The sequence below is a fragment of the Mytilus edulis genome, chromosome 8, assembly GCF_963676685.1.
Source record: "Mytilus edulis chromosome 8, xbMytEdul2.2, whole genome shotgun sequence".
In the NCBI taxonomy this organism is placed as follows: Eukaryota; Metazoa; Mollusca; class Bivalvia; order Mytilida; family Mytilidae; genus Mytilus; species Mytilus edulis.
In genome coordinates, this window is record NC_092351.1 from 71,169,966 (window position 1) to 71,190,066 (window position 20,101).

General features: G+C 31.8%; 1 protein-coding gene across 2 annotated transcripts in view; it reads right to left on the reverse strand.

Moving 5' to 3' along the window:
• The window catches only part of LOC139486178 (cyclic nucleotide-gated channel alpha-3-like), a 71,112-nt gene that overhangs the window by 6,067 nt on the left and 44,944 nt on the right, over positions 1-20,101 (reverse strand). For both annotated transcript variants that reach the window (XM_071270968.1, XM_071270969.1), the window contains exons 3-4: positions 6,412-6,557; positions 1,128-1,339 (exon numbers count right to left, since the gene is read on the reverse strand). In XM_071270968.1, coding sequence (XP_071127069.1) covers positions 1,128-1,339; positions 6,412-6,557 — 358 coding nt within the window. The remainder of the gene's footprint in view (positions 1-1,127; positions 1,340-6,411; positions 6,558-20,101) is intronic.

Sequence of the window (20,101 nt, forward strand, 5' to 3'; positions counted from 1 at the left end):
ATAATTATAAGTAAGAATATATATATAGGGTATAATTATAAGTAAGAATATATACATAGGGTATAATTATAAGTAAGAATATATATATAGGGTATAATTATAAGTAAGAATATATATATAGGGTATAATTATAAGTAAGAATATATATATATAGGGTATAATTATAAGTAAGTATATACATAGGGTATAATTATAAGTAAGAATACATTTTATATATAGGGTATAATTATAAGTAAGAATATAAATAGGGTATAATTATAAGATCATTCAAGATGTCTGGACAATAAAACAGTTGTAGAGAGAAAAATGTACCGAAATAAACAAAAGATTTGGAAACAGAAAAAAGATTAGCTGATCTATGACGTAAGCCAATGAATCAGACAATTTATATTTAGTGCAAACGTCCACACATCAAACTCATCGAGACTGCACATTAAGAGCAACGTAGTTATCAGATTTTCTACTAGGTTTTAGACTTTTAAATCTGATGGCCTCGAGCATCACTGAACAGACATTAATTATTACGGTAATCATGTAATAAGATGTGGTATGATTGCCGCCGAGACAACATCCTACTAAGAACCTAATTACGTAGAAGTTACAACTATATACTAGGTCAATGTACGGCCTTCGCCAATGAGACGAGCCTTGTACAATTTGGAGTTCGCTATCACTGAACTAGGATATATTATGTTTGTTTAGGGGCCAGCTGAAGGAAGCCTCCGGGTGCGGGAATTTCTCGCTGCATTTAAGACCTGTTGGTGACCTTTTGCTGTTGTCTGTTCTATGGTCGGGTTGTTGTCTCTTTGACACATTCCCCATTTCCATTCTCATTTTATTTACCATATACAAAACTTGACAATTAAATTAAAATTGAAACAATTCAATCGAGAATAATCAGAAAAACTATAAATACAAAACGAATATGATGAACATCAACAAACGGCAACAACTGTCAGGAATAACATGCTCCTGAATTGTAAATGCCCAGCTTAATATAAGAACTAACTATAAAAATCAGTTAATATTAAGCCACTGAGTATGTTATATATTAAAATTGAAAACACCAGGACACCCCTTTTAAAAATGGTAGCTTCCTACATATATTATAAATATATTATAAATACCTGTTTTGAGAGAGACGATCATATCTAATATGTACAAGAAATCACTACAGTAGTCCAGAGTGAACCATAAAGCTTGATACTCCTGCTGCATCTCTATAAACGTTGCTCGAGCGATGATGAAAATAATATTGTAAAGGACGGCAATAGATATAACAAATAACCAACGATAGTAGTAAGACTGCGACGGATCCACAACAAACCCTTTCCAATATCTGAAAAGAAAAACATAAAAAATATTTGTTTTTTTTAGTCACGGACGTTCCGGACCTAATCGATCCGGCCCCAAGTCCATCTGGACCAAAATCGATCCGTTCCAAGGCGATCCGGACCACATAAAAGGGAAAATAAAATGAAATTGAATAAGATTAATTTAATTCTTTTCTTCTTTTTGTGTGTGTGTGTGTGTATACATTTTGCATGTGTGCACGTGTTTTGTTTGGTTGCTGCTTTTTATAATTAGGCAATTATGCATCGCAAACTGTTGCTAACTTAGTTGCTTAAAAAAAAAATCAACACAATATAACATTAGTACAATTGTACCCATCCTGCTTCAAAGAAAGAACGAGAGTGTCATATGATAGCCTTTATTTCAACAAATGTATCAATATTGAACATACAAAATGATAAAATACATCAAGAAAGCTACAAGTCTTTGATCATAAATACGTTCTTATATATCAAAGCCAGGTTTCTTCAAAATTTTCTGGTTTTATTTGAGTTGAGAATTTAATTTAATTAAATGTAAAGCAATCCATTATTTTTCTATTTCAATATTGAAATGGAAAAACAATGTTTGCCGTTCAGCTCAAATGATGGAGCCATCTATTAATGATATTATTTATCACACTTATGGAAATTTCCTGCCTTCCTCATGATAAACGATATTCATTAAAGCTCGGTGGAATTAAAATTGATTTATTTGAAGAAAAAAAAGTTCGCGTCAAAGTTTTGGACCATGTAACCTTGATTAAATCCGTTACTTATATTTCAGTCGAAACTAGACAAGACCTTAACCTAGAAAAAACAACCAAAATCGTTTTTGCGGGTTTTTTCTTTTACATATGGGGTAACTTTGTTGATCAAGGTTCCGTCTTAAATTACAATGACATGTGAGCTTTCACCTATGTTGAAGACCTCCTTGTGACTAATATATAGTTGGAGAACAACAATTCAAGAGTTTTATGGTTCAATGCAATGTGCATGAACAGATTTTACGTTCTGAATTAATATATGTCACTTTTTCTCATTATGTTTACTTTTTTTGTACTATCAATAAGTTGTAAAATCTACCATTTTTATGCATAAGAAAATGCTTGTACCTAGTCAGGAATAAGACCGTTTGTTTGCCATTCTTTTGCCGTTTGATAAGGATTTCACTTTGAAATGTTCCTTGGTATTCGGATTTTTGCTATTCTACTCTTTTCCATTGTTTAAAGTAAGGTTTTGTGTTGTTATATATATATATCTATCATTCGGAACAAGTTTTGCCTTCATTCATTGATTCTGTCTCTAATACCATCGATGTTTCTTTTTGTTCCATGAGTAGATGGCTTCTTAGTATAAAAGACATTCATCAAAGAACCTGAGATGGGAAAACGATATTTTACAGGCTTCATCTACAGGAGATTTCCATTGATACTTTCTTAGAAAGTATAATAAGACACGTGATGAGGTCACCTTGAAACTAACAAATCTAAGATTTCCAATCACTAGTAGATATTCATTTAAATATTAAAGAACGCTATCTGAAGATTTCAAATTCATGAATTTTCAATTTTGTGTTAGATGTAGAAGTCAATCCCAACTTATCAAATACATTCGTTTCGTATCTCAGTTTAGTATAGAACGGGTGAGTTCTTCTAGTACAATTTGTTTGGGCGATAGCTTAAGGCATTGAGAAAAAATATACATTTGTCAGACCATTCTGCTGCCGATAACAAGAAAAGTCCAGATGCAGATATATTAATTAAGATATTTTCTTTTCCCCAGATTACTACGACAGCAGAATAATAACTCATTCCTTGATCAAGATAAAGAAATAGATTATTATGAAATAGCAATGTCTACTAGTATTTATTTTGATGCTTTTTTCGTTGAGGAAACGCATTCATATATATAAACATATCCCATAATTCATTGCGAGATTGACGGAGAAATTGACAAATGTTAGTGTACAGACTTCCAATTAATTTCAGTCAGACATATACGGATTGTTTATTTTTTTATTATTGATTTGTGTTTCCGTGCAAGGACATTTTCTATTAAGTGGACACTGTCCGTTCGGAAAAAATAACTCACTTGATTTAGTTAACGAATTACAATTATGTTAAATGGACAATCGACATTTAGCATGTAGGTTTCCTAAAATTAATCAAAAACTGTAAACAACATTCTCTGATAACGTTGAAAAATGAAGGACAAAATAAATTGTGTCTATATTGGCATAAAAGTGTCATTAAAATAAGCTAATCAAATATAGAAAAACACCGATATGCTGAAATAAGAAAGTAATTCGAGGGGTTTCATTATTTCTTACAGTTAGCTATTCGAAGGTTACTAAACGCTTACAATCTTATTTGTTTCTTTCTATATTAACAACTCTTTTCTAACGAAAATCTATATGTATACTCAGAAAATTACAGTTAAGTGGTCTTTTTCAATTTTTATTTTATGTGTGCAAGGATACCTAAACCAGATTTTTTTTTAAAATAAAACACAGAAGAAATGCGTGATTTCCAAGAAAGTAAACACGACCGTCGTCCAGAAAATGATAGAGATTTATAGATTTATTGTTGTCCAGTGGAAAATATTTGATACATTTAAGATTTATTACTAGACTTCAAATGTAATGCAACACAACGTCCTGAATAAAAAACCTACAACGTACTAGGAAGTTGCAATTTATCGAAGAAATAAAACAAAAAAAACGTGTGGTTAATTGCCTATTTGTTGGCTCTTACTGGACAGGTTTAGATTTTGCCGTGGTGACATTTGTCTATATCTATAGTCAGCAATAATCTACTAGACTTTTATAGGAACCTTGTAATTGTTACATGACTGTAATGGCTAAGTATTTACCATATAGTACATCCTTGTGTCTGCTATTCTGACAGTTTGGTATTTAATTATTTGTTATGTGATGGGTCTGTACAACACTTGGAAGGTTTTATACATAGCTACGATATGTTGAATTGGTATTTTATAGTTTACATTTAATGTGGTTTAAAGCATGTCTGAAAAGAGCATTAATTGCCACAACAGGCATGTTGATATTAAATTGTTGGTTCTTAACATGCCTAATTTACACATTTGTCATTCATTCTTCTGAAGTGTGACATAATTTATACATTCAAAAAGCATTTTAGTTTAAACCTATTTATTTATAGTGGATTGGGAAATAATTTATTATTCAAAACTTATATTAATCCCTTTCCACTTTGCATGTGCGAGTGCTGCCTTTTTTGTAGCGGCATTAGCCTGCTCTTTCTTTAAATCTATAAGGGTGTCTTTTGTGTGCAAGAGAACGGCAACTGAACGTTTTGCTCACAAAAGTTTGTTAAATTACATAATCTAATTTTTAAGAACATAAGGTTAAACAGAAGTCCATTAAATAATAAGTTTATTACATATCTTTTTATTAAACCGCCTTTTGTGTGCGTTTATATTTTTTGGGAGGAGTGTAAGATGATTTTAAAACGTTTTTTTTTAAGTGGTGTTAAGGCCACACCTATTTGATTCCTTGTTCGACGGACCCGCCCGCACCTATTTTTTTCAAAACAATTTTTTTTTTTTTTTTTTTTATTCCCGCTTTCCGCATCCGGAAATGTAATAATGTCCATTTCCCGCACCGTTTATTTTGTAAATATTATAAAAAGATATCAGCATTTGTTTTAAAAATCACAGTCTAACCCGTATATAACGATTTTAAACATAAAAGCACCCCACCACACTTTGTAAATATCTGTGAGAATATTTGTTTCAGCATGAAACCTATTTATCCAAAGCGGGAGTGCTCCGATATAAATTTATAACAGCGGAAATACCTGTAAAGAACAAAAAAATGGTTACTTTCCCCGTTACTTATATTCCCTATCAAAAAATGTTCGTTGTTAGAATAAAGTACAAAGAACTTCTGAAGGATTTGCCTTGAACTGCAATTATATTTTATGCTGGCGAAACAAAACTGTCCATAGCCGCTGCATGTTTATGCACCTGTCCTGATTGATTGAGGGGCCTGTCGTTCAGCAGTTATCGTTTGTTGATGTTGTTCATTGGTATTTGCCCGTTTGGATATACATGATATATAAATTAGATCGTTGGTTTTCCTGTTCGAATTGTGTACGCTAATACTTTTGGGGTCCTTTATAGCCTGCTGTTTGGTCTGTGTCAAAGCCCTGTGTAAAAGGCCGTACTTTGACCTGTGTTTGTTATTAATATCAGGTTGAGAACAACCCTCCCTCAGACAAGGGGTCATTTTACTGATGTAGAAAAGAAAATAGAAATACCAAGGATTTGTATAGTTCTTATATACAAAACCTTTGAAAACTTAGAATTTTGTACTCAAAAAGAGGAGAGTTACATCAACTTTTTCTAAAAGAGGGGTCCACTTATTTTGAATAATATTAAACTGTTAAAGTAAATGTGTTAACATGGTTAAAGTCCAGGAATATTACAAAATTCTTGGACATGATTTGACCATTTAATACCAGATAGATATATGGTTCTTTGAGAAAATATGAGCCTTTTTGTACAAACAAATATATTATAACTTATATTAATCCCTCATAAAACATGTAAAAGGGATATTTATAACATTAAGGGGTTTTCCCCAAACTGATTATGACTTGGATGGAGAATTGTCTCATTGTCAGTCACACATACATAGACCAGATTTAATTATTTCTTGGTGAACAGGGAAAAAATACTTCAGAAATTAAAGAAATGTCAAAGTACAACTGATAAATCAAGCTTTAATATTGTCAAAACCTACTATTTTATGTTTACAAAAAAAAATTATAATCGCTCGCCTTTACTTTTCAAGCTTCGTCTAAAAAATTTGCAAATTCAATTTTTTTTTATTAAAATTTTCAAATCGCTCACTCGACACAAATTTTGGAGTCCAAAAATCCGTAGAACAAGAAATTAAATTGGTGTGGCCTAAGCACCTGCAATCAATCAATTAACTTTACCTGATATCTGAAACTTTACCTGATATCTGAGATTTTACCTGATATCTGAGACTTTATCTGATATCTGAGACTTTACCTGATATCTGAGACTTTACCTGATATCTGAGATTTTCCTCGTCCGCCGATCTCCTGGCGTCAGTTTTGCCTCGGTACCACCCATTGCAACTCTTTCCAAAAAGGAATCTGGTCGCTGTGGCAACGTCCGTGCCTTCCATCTCCCTGATGCCCATGTTTTTATCACCTTAAAGTAAATATGGAAAAGTTATAGACTTGTAAACAAATGATTATGTATATTTAAAGAATGTTATTGCTTTTTCTGGTTAAATCATATACTGTTACAGTTATGGTACGAGTAGCAAAATGCTAGAAATGGCACAGGATGCTTTCTTTTTCAGTTTCGGACTGCCTGAAAAGAGCCCGATCTTCGCTAGATTGTGAAGATATAATTATATATAAACATAAATGGTCTCAAACCGATACAAAGATGGGGAAATGTGATATGACAACTGTCCACCAAAATGACGTGGAAGTTAAGCAATCATAGGTCATCGGACAACCTCCAGCAATAAGCAAACACAATACCATATAGACGGTCAACTTTAAATGTCTCCACGACAATACAGAATGTGAAACATTGCAAACAAGAAAGTCAACTACCTGGTTTATGACACAACGAAACACATCTGTGATCAGGATTTAGTCGTTATATACTTAATTCATTATACTTTATTGGGGTCGAGGACCTCTGGATATAAGAGTTATCAGATGTGAGTGACATGAAACAATTATTTTGTAATGTAAATTACTCTTCCCTGGTTACAAGTGCTCTTTTATGAGTTTCATTATTCTAATTCTTTGATGATTCGCTCTTTTAATTCCAATATAATTTTAGTTATTTAAAAAAATGACATGGTTCCGTATAATGATGCAATCGATGAATAATTAATGTCACTGTCTAAATGACATTACAAGCAAAAGACATCTTTTATTCTTTCTGACGACTATTCTTAAGCTCCTTGAATTCCCCCGACATCTTCTGTTATCTTAATAATCCAGAAAACTATTAAATAAGGCCACACCAATTTAATTTCTTGTTCTACGGATTTTTGGACTCCAAAATTTGGGGCGAGCGAGCGATTTGAAAATTTTAATAAAAAAATATTTAATTTGCAAATTTTTGAGGCGAAGCTTGAAAAGTAAAGGCGAGCGATTATAATTTTTTTTTGTAAACATAAAATAGTAGGTTTTGACAATATTAAAGCTTGATTTATCACTTGTACTTTGATATTTCTTTAATTTCTGAAGTATTTTTTCCCTGTTCACCAAGGAATAATTAAATCTGGTCTATGTATGTGTGACTGACAATGAGACAGTTCTCCATCCAAGTCATAATCAGTTTGGGGACAACCCCTTAATGTTATAAATATCCCTTTTACATGTTTTATGAGGGATCAATATAAGTTATAATATATTTGTTTGTACAAAAGGGCTCATAATTTCTCAAAGAACTATATAAACTTATTGTTCAGAGTTTATATGACAATAAATTTTTGAATATGAATTTGAATTTGAATTAAATGGTCAAAACATGTCCAAGAATTTTGTTATATTCCTGGACTTTAACCAAGTTAACACATTTACTTTAACAGTTTAATATTATTCAAAATAAGTGGACCCCTCTTTTAGAAAAAGTTGTTTAAAATATGATGTAACTCTCCTCTTTTTGAGTACAAAATTCTCAGTTTTCAAAGATTTTGTATAGAAGAACTATACAAATCCTTGGTTTTTCTATTTTCTTTTCTACATCAGTAAACTGACCCCTTGTCTGAGGGAGGGTTGTTCTCAACCTGATAATAACAAACACAGGTCATAGTACGGCCTTTTACACAGGGCTTTGATACAGACCAAACAGTAGGCTATAAAGGACCCCAAAAATATTAGCGTACACAATTCGAACAGGAAAACCAACGATCTAATTTATATATCATGTATATCCAAACGGGAAAATACCAATGAACAACAGCAACAAACAATAACTGCTGAACGACAGGCCCCTCAATCACTCTGGACAGGTGCATAAACATGCAGCGGCTATGGATAGTTTTGTTTCGCCAGCATACAATATAATTGGAGTTGAAGGCAAATCCTTCAGAAGTTCTTTGTACTTTATTCTAACAACGAATATTTGTTGATAGGGAATATAAGTAAGGGGGAAAGTAACCAATTTTTTGTTCTTTACGGGTATCCGCTGTTATAAATTTATTTCGGAGCACTCCCGCTTTGGATAAATAGGTTTCATGCTGAAACAAATATTCTCACAGATATTTACAAAGTGTGGTGGGGTGCTTTTATGTTTAAAATCGTTATATACAGGTTAGACTGTGATTTTAAAAACAAATGTTGATATCTTTTTATAATATTTACAAAAAAAACGGTGCGTGAAATGGACATGATTACATTTCCGGATGCGGGAAGCGGGAATATAAAAAAAATAAAAAAAATCTGTTTTGAAAAAAATAGGTGCGGGCGGGTCCGTCGAACAAGGAATCAAATTGGTGTGGCCTAACAATATTTTACACAATTTTAAAATCCAACGTAATCTTTATAATTATACAGAGAATCTAAATTGATTTTTTCGAACTTTTAGATGATACAACAATTTCATGTACAAATCTTTTGTGCTTCAAAGTAACGAATTTTTTTTTACAAATTAATTCGAAACTTATGTTTCGTGTCCATTTGATGTAATCCACTATCACGTGATTTGTTTGGATTAACTTCTTGTTTCTAATGTTGAAACAATTAATAATAATAATAATAATAATGAATAATAATAATAAAAATAATAATATAAGTGTAATAATAATAATATAATTAATAGTAATATAGGGTTATTGCATGAATATTGGGGAATATTGTCCCGAGTAGAATTTTATATTGCACGAGCTTGCGAGTGCAATATATGTTCTACGAGGGACAATATTCCCCAATATTCATGCAATAACCCTTTTATTGTATAGCAATATAATATTTGACAGTAAAAATTGGTTTAAACTAAGATTTAAACGTTAATGACGTCATGAATTTTGAAAAATTATTGCACTAGTGCAATATTAGAATTTATTGCACGCTAACTTTTGGTTACGTTCTGTGGGAAATATTATATTGCTATACAATAATTATAATAATAGTGCCCCAATGCATCTAGTCTTCACAGTTTAATAAAGAGAGAAGCTGCAATTTGTTTCCCCTTAAATTTGATGAGAGCACTTCTGGTGTTGGTAGGCAGTAATATTTCATATTTATACACACAGAAGCTATAACAAAGATTTTATACTGCAATAGAACCACGCAGTCTCTGAAAACAATGTAATTAAATCCTTTATAAATAGCAAAAAGGGTGGTGGCGGTGGCGACACTCTTTCTGTCTTAAAAAAATGTATCTCTTTATTCGAAAATATATGTCTAAACGAATTACAATCTATCTATCGTTGTAGAACATTTAATCAAAACATCAAACACATATGACATGCTTGTCCAAACAGAAAATTCTATTGTTTGACAAGATATCACAGACAACGTTCACAAATTGTACAATTAATCAGTTTCAAAGCTTCAATTTTGCCAAAATCAATACAATTACAATACTATCAAACAAATCTCAAGTGTAATTTCTCGGATTGATGTAAGGAAAAAATAATCGTGACACCCATATTGATTCTAGATCCTATTGGATGTGACAGCTTTATCTGAACAAATAAGACACTTTGATAAAATAACATGTTAGGTCAGTACGACGAGCTATTTTATTTGTCTTCAAGAGAGTATCCCCTATGGATATAAAGAATAATCATGTATATGTATATATATAGTGTAAAGTAACACAGCGTTTAAAAAGATCATTGAATGTTAATAATTATCAGTCTGATAAAATTTGTTCTGATAAAAAACCATGTTTTGTCAGTAAGACGAGCTATTTTATTTGTCTTCAAGTGAGTTTTCCCTTTGGATATAAAGGATACTTAGATATATGTATACATGTATAAAGTATAAAGATGTATCAAAATGTACGATGTGTTTAAATATACCATTGAAAGTTTCGGATGGGTCGACCCTAAAGAGCAATGTGTTGATAAGAAAGCGGAATTTGCCTTTATGTTAGCTATTTACGAACATTTAATGTGTTGCTCAGGTTGATGCTCACAAAATTATTCGATGCCAAAAAGTAACATCAACGGTTAGAACGTAACTTAGACAATGTTCTAGATAAAATTTAGATTAAATTCTCAGCCTTTGAAATTAAAAGATTCTTATCATCAGTCAATAACATGCAATCAAAGAGACATTTTTCAAGATTCTCTTCCATTTTTTATGCTTTTTGGGGGTTCATCTTTACAACTAATTATCCTGGTTCCCGGAGCTACGTTCCAGGTATTAGCTATTAGCCATACTCTCTCACGAGTTATATTGGTATATGTGTAACATACTGAATATTGCGATCGGGAACCAGTCTAACAACTAATATAATTGATTCTTAATTCCGTAACGTCCAGTAGCAAATATTCCATGCATACCAAGTACAAAATTGCGATATTTACACTTTATAAAATGTAAATTGACATTGACATATTCGAACTAACGCCATGTTATTATAGATGTCATTATTGCATGATATTTATAAAAACACTCCCACTCAAACACCATAAAATCTACACTCTTTCAAACAAAACAAGCAAAACGCATCGCGACTTTTTGTTCTTGCTTTCTGACATATTTAAATTCCTGCAGTTAAATAAATTGCAGAACTTGTTTCCGTTGTTTTCCATGTAAATCCATCTATTAATGCAGTTGTTTTATCTAGACCTGATTAAAGTCCAACAGAGCAGAAAGAACGCAGACTTTCTTTTGAGAATATCAATAAAATGCTTTAAAGAAAGTTTATTCTCTAAGATTTTTTGCAATGTTAATCGTATAGTATATATGTCAATTATTAAAGGATAATAATGGTGCAGTTTCAATTCAATATTTACTAATAGGGCTTTCTTTCACTGTTTTACGTATAGACAGGTACAATGTGACTTGTTTCAAAATAATTGATTGACGATAACACATATACAAGATTTAAAAAGCATACTTTTAGAGACTGGAACATTTTAATACACTTTAGAAAGTAATCATAACGAAGGAGTGGACTATTGTAGCCGTTAATTTAGACATTGCTGCAAGTGGTGCGATACAATTGTATTGCAGAAAAAGAAGAGGGGTGAACAAATGTTTAAAAATAGAAGACAGAAGTAACCAAAGTGCAAAACAAAACAAAAACAGTTTTAAATTGATAACAAACATAAAAACTACTTTTTTATAAGGATTTTATACTGGCGTTGATATAAATTGGTAGAAATATACTGCTTTTATATGTCAAGTTTTTAAAGATACTCCGCAATCTCATCAACACAACTTGCATCGATGTCTTACTGAAATCCCAGTTATGATTTTTACATGTGTTGCAAAAACTATGATCATCTGTAGCAAATATTAAATAAAACTGACAAAATGGAGGCACATTGAAAAGCTATATCATATCTATGTAAACTAATCTGACATTCATACCTGATGTCCAAAATGTTTAACTTTACAAGTGAGACGCGTAATGATTTTGCATATTCTAGATCATCAAAAACCATACAAAAACACCCGATACTGATATACCTTATCTGATTTGCAGGTCACCAAAGAAATACAAATCAAATGCTATTAAAAGAATTATTTATAATTGATAAAGGGACCCAGTAAAACTAGTAAAAAAAATGTGTTTTGAACAATTGCACTAAAATGCATCAAAACGATTCATATTGATAGATGGCGCTAATGTGGTATTTCTTATATACCCATTATTTGTTCTTGTAATGGTTTCTTTTCCCATTTTTATGTTGATCAATAGCAATCTAAATTGAGAAATTGATAGCGTTCCATCAATCCATACACAATGTTATACTGCAAAGAAATTTTACAAATATTGCACTGTGAAAAATATTAAATTATTTTGCTTTTTTTGTTATCTTCTCCAATACGTTTCTTTGATGTTTTATATATTCATGGAATTGAAAATTTTTACTTTTCTTAAAGACAATCGGGAGGTGGTCCAATCAATTTCTGATCGGTGGCAACACGGCTTTTAAGTTTTATACGACCAATTTATAGCTGTAACAGATTGTGGGCTTCTAAACAAACATGATTTAACGCTTACATTGATTAAGGCAGTTTTGTTCTGGAACACATGTACTGCATCATAAACTATAATATATACATGTAAATACTATTAATATCGAAATATTGATATAGATGGTAGCCCGTCTCGGACTTCTGTTGAACTGAATTTTAATGTGCGTATTGTTATGCGTTTACTTTTCTGCATTGGCTAGAGGTATAGGGGGAGGGTTGAGATCTCATAAACATGTTTAACCCCGCCGCATTTTTGCGTCTGTCCGAAGTCAGGAGCCTCTGGCCTTTATTAGTCTTGTATTATTTTTCAATTTAAGTTTCTTGAGTACAATTTGGAGTTTAGTATGGCGTTCATTATCACTGAACTAGTACATATATTTGTTTAGGGGCCAGCTGAAGGACGCCTCCGGTCGCGGGAATTTCTCGCTGTATTGAAGATAGATATAGGAAGATGTGGTGTGAGTGCCAATGAAGACCCGTTGGTGACCTTCTGCTGTTGTCTGTTCTATGGTCGGGTAGTTGTCTCTTTGGCACATGCCCCACTTCCATTCTCAATTTTAGCTATAGAAAAGCTTTAAACGTGTAACACTTTTATTTAAAAATGTCTTTAAATGGTCTGAGTTGGTTGCACGTAAATATTTTATATTCTAAACATAGAAATACATTATGTAAATGATATGATATGAATCATTAAAGGCAACACTTAAAAATTAAGATACATTGTATGACCACATAGAATGTCTTTAACAGAGTTGACTACTGAGCATTCTGGTAGTTCTATACCTGCGAAATATTCGTATTTAGTATTAATAAAGACTGTATATTCTTTTCTGCTAATAGTTTAATTATTATGATCTTTATATAATGAGCAATGTATATGCAGCAAATTTTAAAGGTTGTATTCATTCCTATTTGCATGAATATAACAAATTTGAAAGCATAATTATCTTTCTTCCTGTTTTGTTTTATATATATTTTTGTACACCACTGGGTCGTTGCAAAAGCTAATGGAGTATTCTGTGTTGACATAAATTATCATATTTTGGAAGTCTTGGTTCTTATGAAATACTATTCGCCCTTTGAAGTTTTTAACCTTTTACATTTTTTGATCCGAGCTAATCCGTGACAGATGAGTTTTTAGTACACGAATCGCGCGTCTTGTGTACAAAATTGATACCACTGCTGATGGAATTGTTCCCTCCCCTGCCCTCAAATTGTATACCCTTCCCAGTAGCCAGCACTTCTGCGTTGATATGAATTATCATTTTTTTCGTCATATATTCAAATATATACAAAACTTTTAAATGTTCAAAATGCAAAAGATTGTATACCATATGAAGGGATTACCTTATCTGTATTTGGCAAAACCTTTTGGAATTGTTGGCCGGTAATGCTCTTCTACTTCGAACTTAAGTTGGCGTTTTGTGTTATTTTTGGAATTGAGCGTCACTGATGTGTTTTTTTAAGACGAAACGCGATTCTGGCGTACATAATTATAAGCCTTTTATAAATCTTTGATGAGTTAATCTATTTACGTGTTTGATATGAGTTGGTCACTGGTTATACATATATGAAAAGTCCTCCAAATACATGTACACGTTATTCTCAACCGCAAGTAAAAATAAATGATCCACATGCTTCCTCAATTTATATTTATTAGGTTGAATATAAACTGAACCTTCACATTAAGAATGACATTATTTTCGTTTATCGTTCAAATGTTATGCATGTTGTACATTGATTTGCGATAAGGAAGTCAGCTGTTTTTAACTCTTCTTTGTAGTTATTTTTATGGGCTAAACATAAACTGAAAATGTCTCAATTAAGACTTTGCATGCCAAACGATTGTCTTTAAAATCAACAGAGTGCATTTTATTCGGTCTTAAAATAATTTACAGTCCATTTTATTTGGTCTTAAAATAATTTACAGTGCATTCTATTTGGTCTTAAAATAATTTACAGTGCATTCTATTTGGTCTTAAAATAATTTACAGTGCATTCTATTTGATCTAACTCTAGATGGGAAGTTCCCTAGCAGAAACAATCAAACATGATCAGTATCCATTTTCAAGGTCAGTAATGTTAAACTGGCGACGGCTGACCTACAGATCATGTATAAAAAAAAATAACAATAAAATACCAAGTATTCATATTCTTCTTAGTGTACATGGCTTTACCATAAATGAATTAGATTTTGATACAAATTCGTGTATGTTTACAAGATTACATTTACGCCAAACATATGACCCAAATAACAAAAGACCGTGATTTGGGATCCCTTAAAATAAGCCAAACACATTTTCAAAAAGAAGTAAATTAATAGCTGAGTATTCAACTTTTTATTGAGACTTAATTTATCCGAATGTTGAGAATAGTTCGACATTATTCAAACATCATCAGCATCGAATGTTCTTCAACTCCGTACTACTTACTTAATTTGACCTTTTTAACATTTTGTATTCTAGCGTCACTCATGAGTCTTTGGAAGGTGAAACGCGCGTCTGGCGACACAATCTCAATTCTGGTATCTATGATGATTTTTTTACGAACGAGTTTTGAGTCACGGAAGTAACGAGAAAATTAATTACTGTGCACGAGATTTCAAGAGGTTAATAAAAATTTGATATATGCAAATGCAGACACGCAATTTTGTAATTACTTTATTGTAAAGTATAACATAACTAAGATTCATGCAAATAACTTCTACTTAAGGAACCACAAAATTAAAAGTACAGAAAGGTTCAATTGTGAATAAATTGATGTCTGGAATTTCTCGAGATAACTCAAATTCTGCCACATTTTCATATGCAATAGCTAGAAACTTGATGATCATAGACATTGATTCTTATGATTTAATTAGAAGTCTGCGTCGCATTTGAAAACCAATAGTTTGTAACTGATAAATATTAGCACGCAATTTTCATGTTTGTCATACTTATTTAAAATGAAATTAAACGTCAACGACTTTGGAAGCCAAATGAAGAATTCTAAAAGTCGTAAACATTCCGAATTTAAGAATTTGTTTAGAGATTCCAGAATATTTTCAAGGAGATTTGAATTTGTTGTACATTGTACATGTATACAGTTATTAATAACAAAATAAGGATTTTTAGATTACAAATTTTAAAATTCTTTACGGAGAATGATTTAGTTCGTTACATTTAGTGTAAATGACTTATCTCTAGTAACATCGAATTTTCGACTCTGTTTAGTTTCGCGACAAAGAACAAAAACACTGCATATAAAACTCATGATGAAGTTTTAATAGAAGAGAAAAACTTAATGCATTTTCTGATGAAAAAAATCTCTTTCGTCATACTGACACAAATGTATTCCTATCGAAACCAGATGTAAACAAGAAGGTTCGGACAGGGTTTACATAATTGCAAGTAATGACCAATCAGGAAACTAAAAAAAACAGCACAATACAAAATATCGTAGCATGAGTCTTCTTGGTGTGAAAACTCTTTTTTGAAGTCATAATTTAATGTGCATGTTAATTCGTAAAAAAGTTCTTATACGTTTAGTTATGTGTTACTGATTTGGTTAAGCTCTCTGAGCTTAATCATTTGTTTATGTGTTCCTTATACCCCTTTTACATTTCAGTACTTTCAGTATTAACGCTTTTAATCAGTTAATTGTAAAGAACACACTTTCTATTCACCAGTAGATGTTTTGACAATTAAAATTTTATTCAGGAATCATGCACTTTTGATCAGATTATCAGATCCTGGGAAATATTTACATAAATGTTCCAACTAATACAGGGTTTTCCATAATTGCAAACATAACACTTTTATGTTATTCATTTGTATGAATTATGGAAACAAAATATTTGCATTAAAAGAAACACATGAACAAAAATAGAAAAGTAATCTGCATTCAATAGAAACATTGATGATATCAGATATGAAAGCATTTTTTTTTTCTCCATTATATTGTTTTTTTCTCTTGGAAAGACAATTTTTCCTATTATTTGCACAAATAATTTCAATTCGAATAAATGGTCTCTTTGTTAATGTTCTTTCTTTTATCTTTACCTTGAATACATCTTTATAGCACCTACGGTATGTTTGTGTCTCGAACTTACACCAGTGGTGTCTCGATCCCATACTAGTGTCTTGAACGCAACGCACAGTGGTAGTGTTTCGAACATACCAAGTGTCTTGAATCCATCACCAGAATTGGTGGGCTATATCAAATTGATACTTTGTGTCGACCAAGTTTTGGACCTCTCACATACTCCTTCTATATTATTCCTCTTCGATATTTGAGAGGTATTTCATTAACAAAATCACAGACGGTGAAATTTATATTTTTTTTTAATTTGTTGCTTATTGTTCGATTGAATCATAATGGAAATCATTTCAATAGACAACTTTCGAGTTCGGTGCATTTCCGTCAAAAACTTTGGTTTTAGTGAACGTCATTTGTGCGTTTAGGGGCGTCATCACTTCCATTTCAATGTTGAGCGAGTGGTTGGAAAACTATAATTCTATATTGTACGAATTATTCGGCAAATTGAATTCTCAAAATTGACAATCAGCATTGCTGTCATTAGGAAATTGTCATAATGTACCTACAGAACAACCATTATTTCTAGTTTATCCTGCACAATGACGATCACTAAGACGCTTGATGAACGTAAATAGTGCAGGGATACAGGCGACCCCTCTATCTTGTAAATGACGTCATAAAGGCGCGTATAATTGACGAGTTTTTGCCGGTGACGGATGAACTCGAACGTGGTCTATTGTATTTAGGACAAAATCAATATAACAACAAGTCAAATAGGTTTAGGTTCTGCAAAGGTATTTTCTCTTCTATTCTCTATGCTTGATGGATATCTAAAAAACAATACTTTTGGAGAACAATTTAATACAAAAAAAATGAGCCCAATGAACTAGGCCAACACCGAGCTAAACAGGTTTTATACTGTCACCCTTTTTAACCATGGTGATCATGGTGTCAAAAAAAATGTCTACACAAATACATGTTACTATAGACTGCTCGAACAACACAAACGACACGAAAACCCTTCAGATACTTAGAAAAGTAGCAAATTTAATATTCGAATCGTCTATTTATCTCCAACAACATGAACAAGAAGGGAAAGATTATAATAACTATTTTTCAAACTTTCAAGAAGTTCAAATACTTATACAAATATAATATGGAGTCTAGTATCCTTTTGTAATTTGCTTGAACATCAAACAAGTTCAACACACCAAGGGTTTCACTTTTACGTGTGAAGAAATTTAGGACCACTCTCAGTTTGTTTAACAGTACTTATTGGAAGTGTAAATTAATCTTTATTGGTGATAATCCTTCCGTGTAACCGGATTGTTTACATAATCAATGATACAAAACTCGTTTGTTTAATCAGTTTCATAATACCTGTTTTTCTCCAATTGCAGTTATTGAAATGAAACCGATCGTACAATTGTAATTTGTTGCCTAATAACCCATTAGAGAATTTGCACCTATTTACACGCCATTTTATCTCTGATCATGTGATTCAATATTGAACTTCCGGATGATTTATCGGTTATATATTGCTATGTTGGTGTTAATTATCGCATTAATGACACCACGAGTCATTGAACCGCCATAGGGTTACCCTTTGTGCCAGGGGAGCTGTATCGTAGATATAGGATTAGCATGTTTGTCACAGGTAGAATTCCAATAGAATTGTTTAACAATGATTGGCAACAGCTGGTAGCGAATCAATTTGTAGATTACATTGTTTGTTATTTGTTTAATATTTCCCTTTTTTAATGTTATTCAAGATGTGAATTACAAATATCTTTACGTTGCTATTTTCATTGTCGTAAATGCAGATACATTTCAATTACGACATAATATGTTGAAATGCATAATAAAAAATATGAGAATAAAGTTAACTTTTGTACTTTTAATGATACAACTCTTGTTTCAATGTAATCAATAGAAATACAGACGGTTTCGTTTGACTTTTGGTTTGTAAAACACATAAGAAACTAAAAGTGAAAGGCAGAAGAAAGTGAGACAAACGAAACAAAAGTTAAATTGTAAGAAACCTACGTAAATCACATCAGATGCCATAGTGTAACACATACAATACCAAAATGAAACACAAAAGAAACAAAAGTGAAAAATCTGATGAACCAAATCAAAGTGAAACACATGAGAAATCAAAGTGAAACACATACGAAACCAAAATGAAACACACAAGAAACCAACGTTAAACACATAAGAAACCAAAGTGAAACACATGAGAAACCAAAGTGAAACACATGAGAAATCACAGTGAAACCCAAATGATATCAAAGTAAAAAACATACATGTAAGAAACCAAAGTGAAACACATAAGAAACCAAAGAAAGAAAAACACAAAAGAAATCAAAGTGAAACACATACGATACTAAAGTAAAACCCACAAGAAACCAAAGGGAAACACATAAGAAACCACAGTAAAACACACGAGAAATCAAAGTGAAACACATAAGAAACCAAAGAAAGAGAAACACAAAAGAAATCAAAGTGAAACACATACGATACTAAAGTAAAACCCACAAGAAACCAAAGGGAAACACTTAAGAAACCAATATGAAACACATAAGAAACCAAGGTAAAACACATACATTAGGGAAACACATAAGAAACCGAGGTGAAACACATTTAAAACAGAAGTGAAACACATGACAGACGAAGGTGAAACACATGAGAAATCACAGCGAAAGGCAAATGATATCAAAGTAAAACACCTACATGTAAGAAACCAACGTGTAACATATAAGAAACCAAAGAAAGTAAACAAATAAGAAACCAAAGAAAGTAAACAAATAAGAAACCAAAGAAAGTAAACAAATAAGAAACCGAAGTGAAACACATACGATACTAAAGTAAAACACACAAGAAACCAAAGTGAAACGCATAACAAATCAAAGTGAAACACATAAGAAACCAAAGTGAAACACATGACAAATCAAAGTGAAACACAAACGATACCAAATTGAAACACATGATAACTCAAAGTGAAACGCATAAGAAACAAAAGTGAACACATAAGAAACTAAAGTGAAACACATAAGAAACTAAGTGAAACACATAAGAAAACCAAAAGTGTACACATAAGAAACTAAAGTGAAACACATAAGAAACCGAAGTGAAACACATAAGAAATCGAAGTGAAACACATAAGAAACCTATTGAAACACATAAGAAACCAAAGTGTAACACATAAGAAACCGAAGTGAAACACATAAGAAATCGAAGTGAAACACATAAGAAACCGAAGTGAAACACATAAGAAATCGAAGTAAAACACATAAGAAACCGATTTAAACACATAAGAAACCAAAGTGAAACACATAAGAATCCAAATTAAAACACTTAAGAAACCACAGTGAAACACAAGAGAAACCAAAGTGAAACACACGAGAAACCGAAGTGAAACACATAAGAAACCAAAATGAAACCCATAAGATATCACATTGAATTTCATAAGAAACCAAAGTGAAGCACATGGGAAACCAAAGTGAAACACATAAGAAACCAAAGTGTACACATAAGAAACTAAAG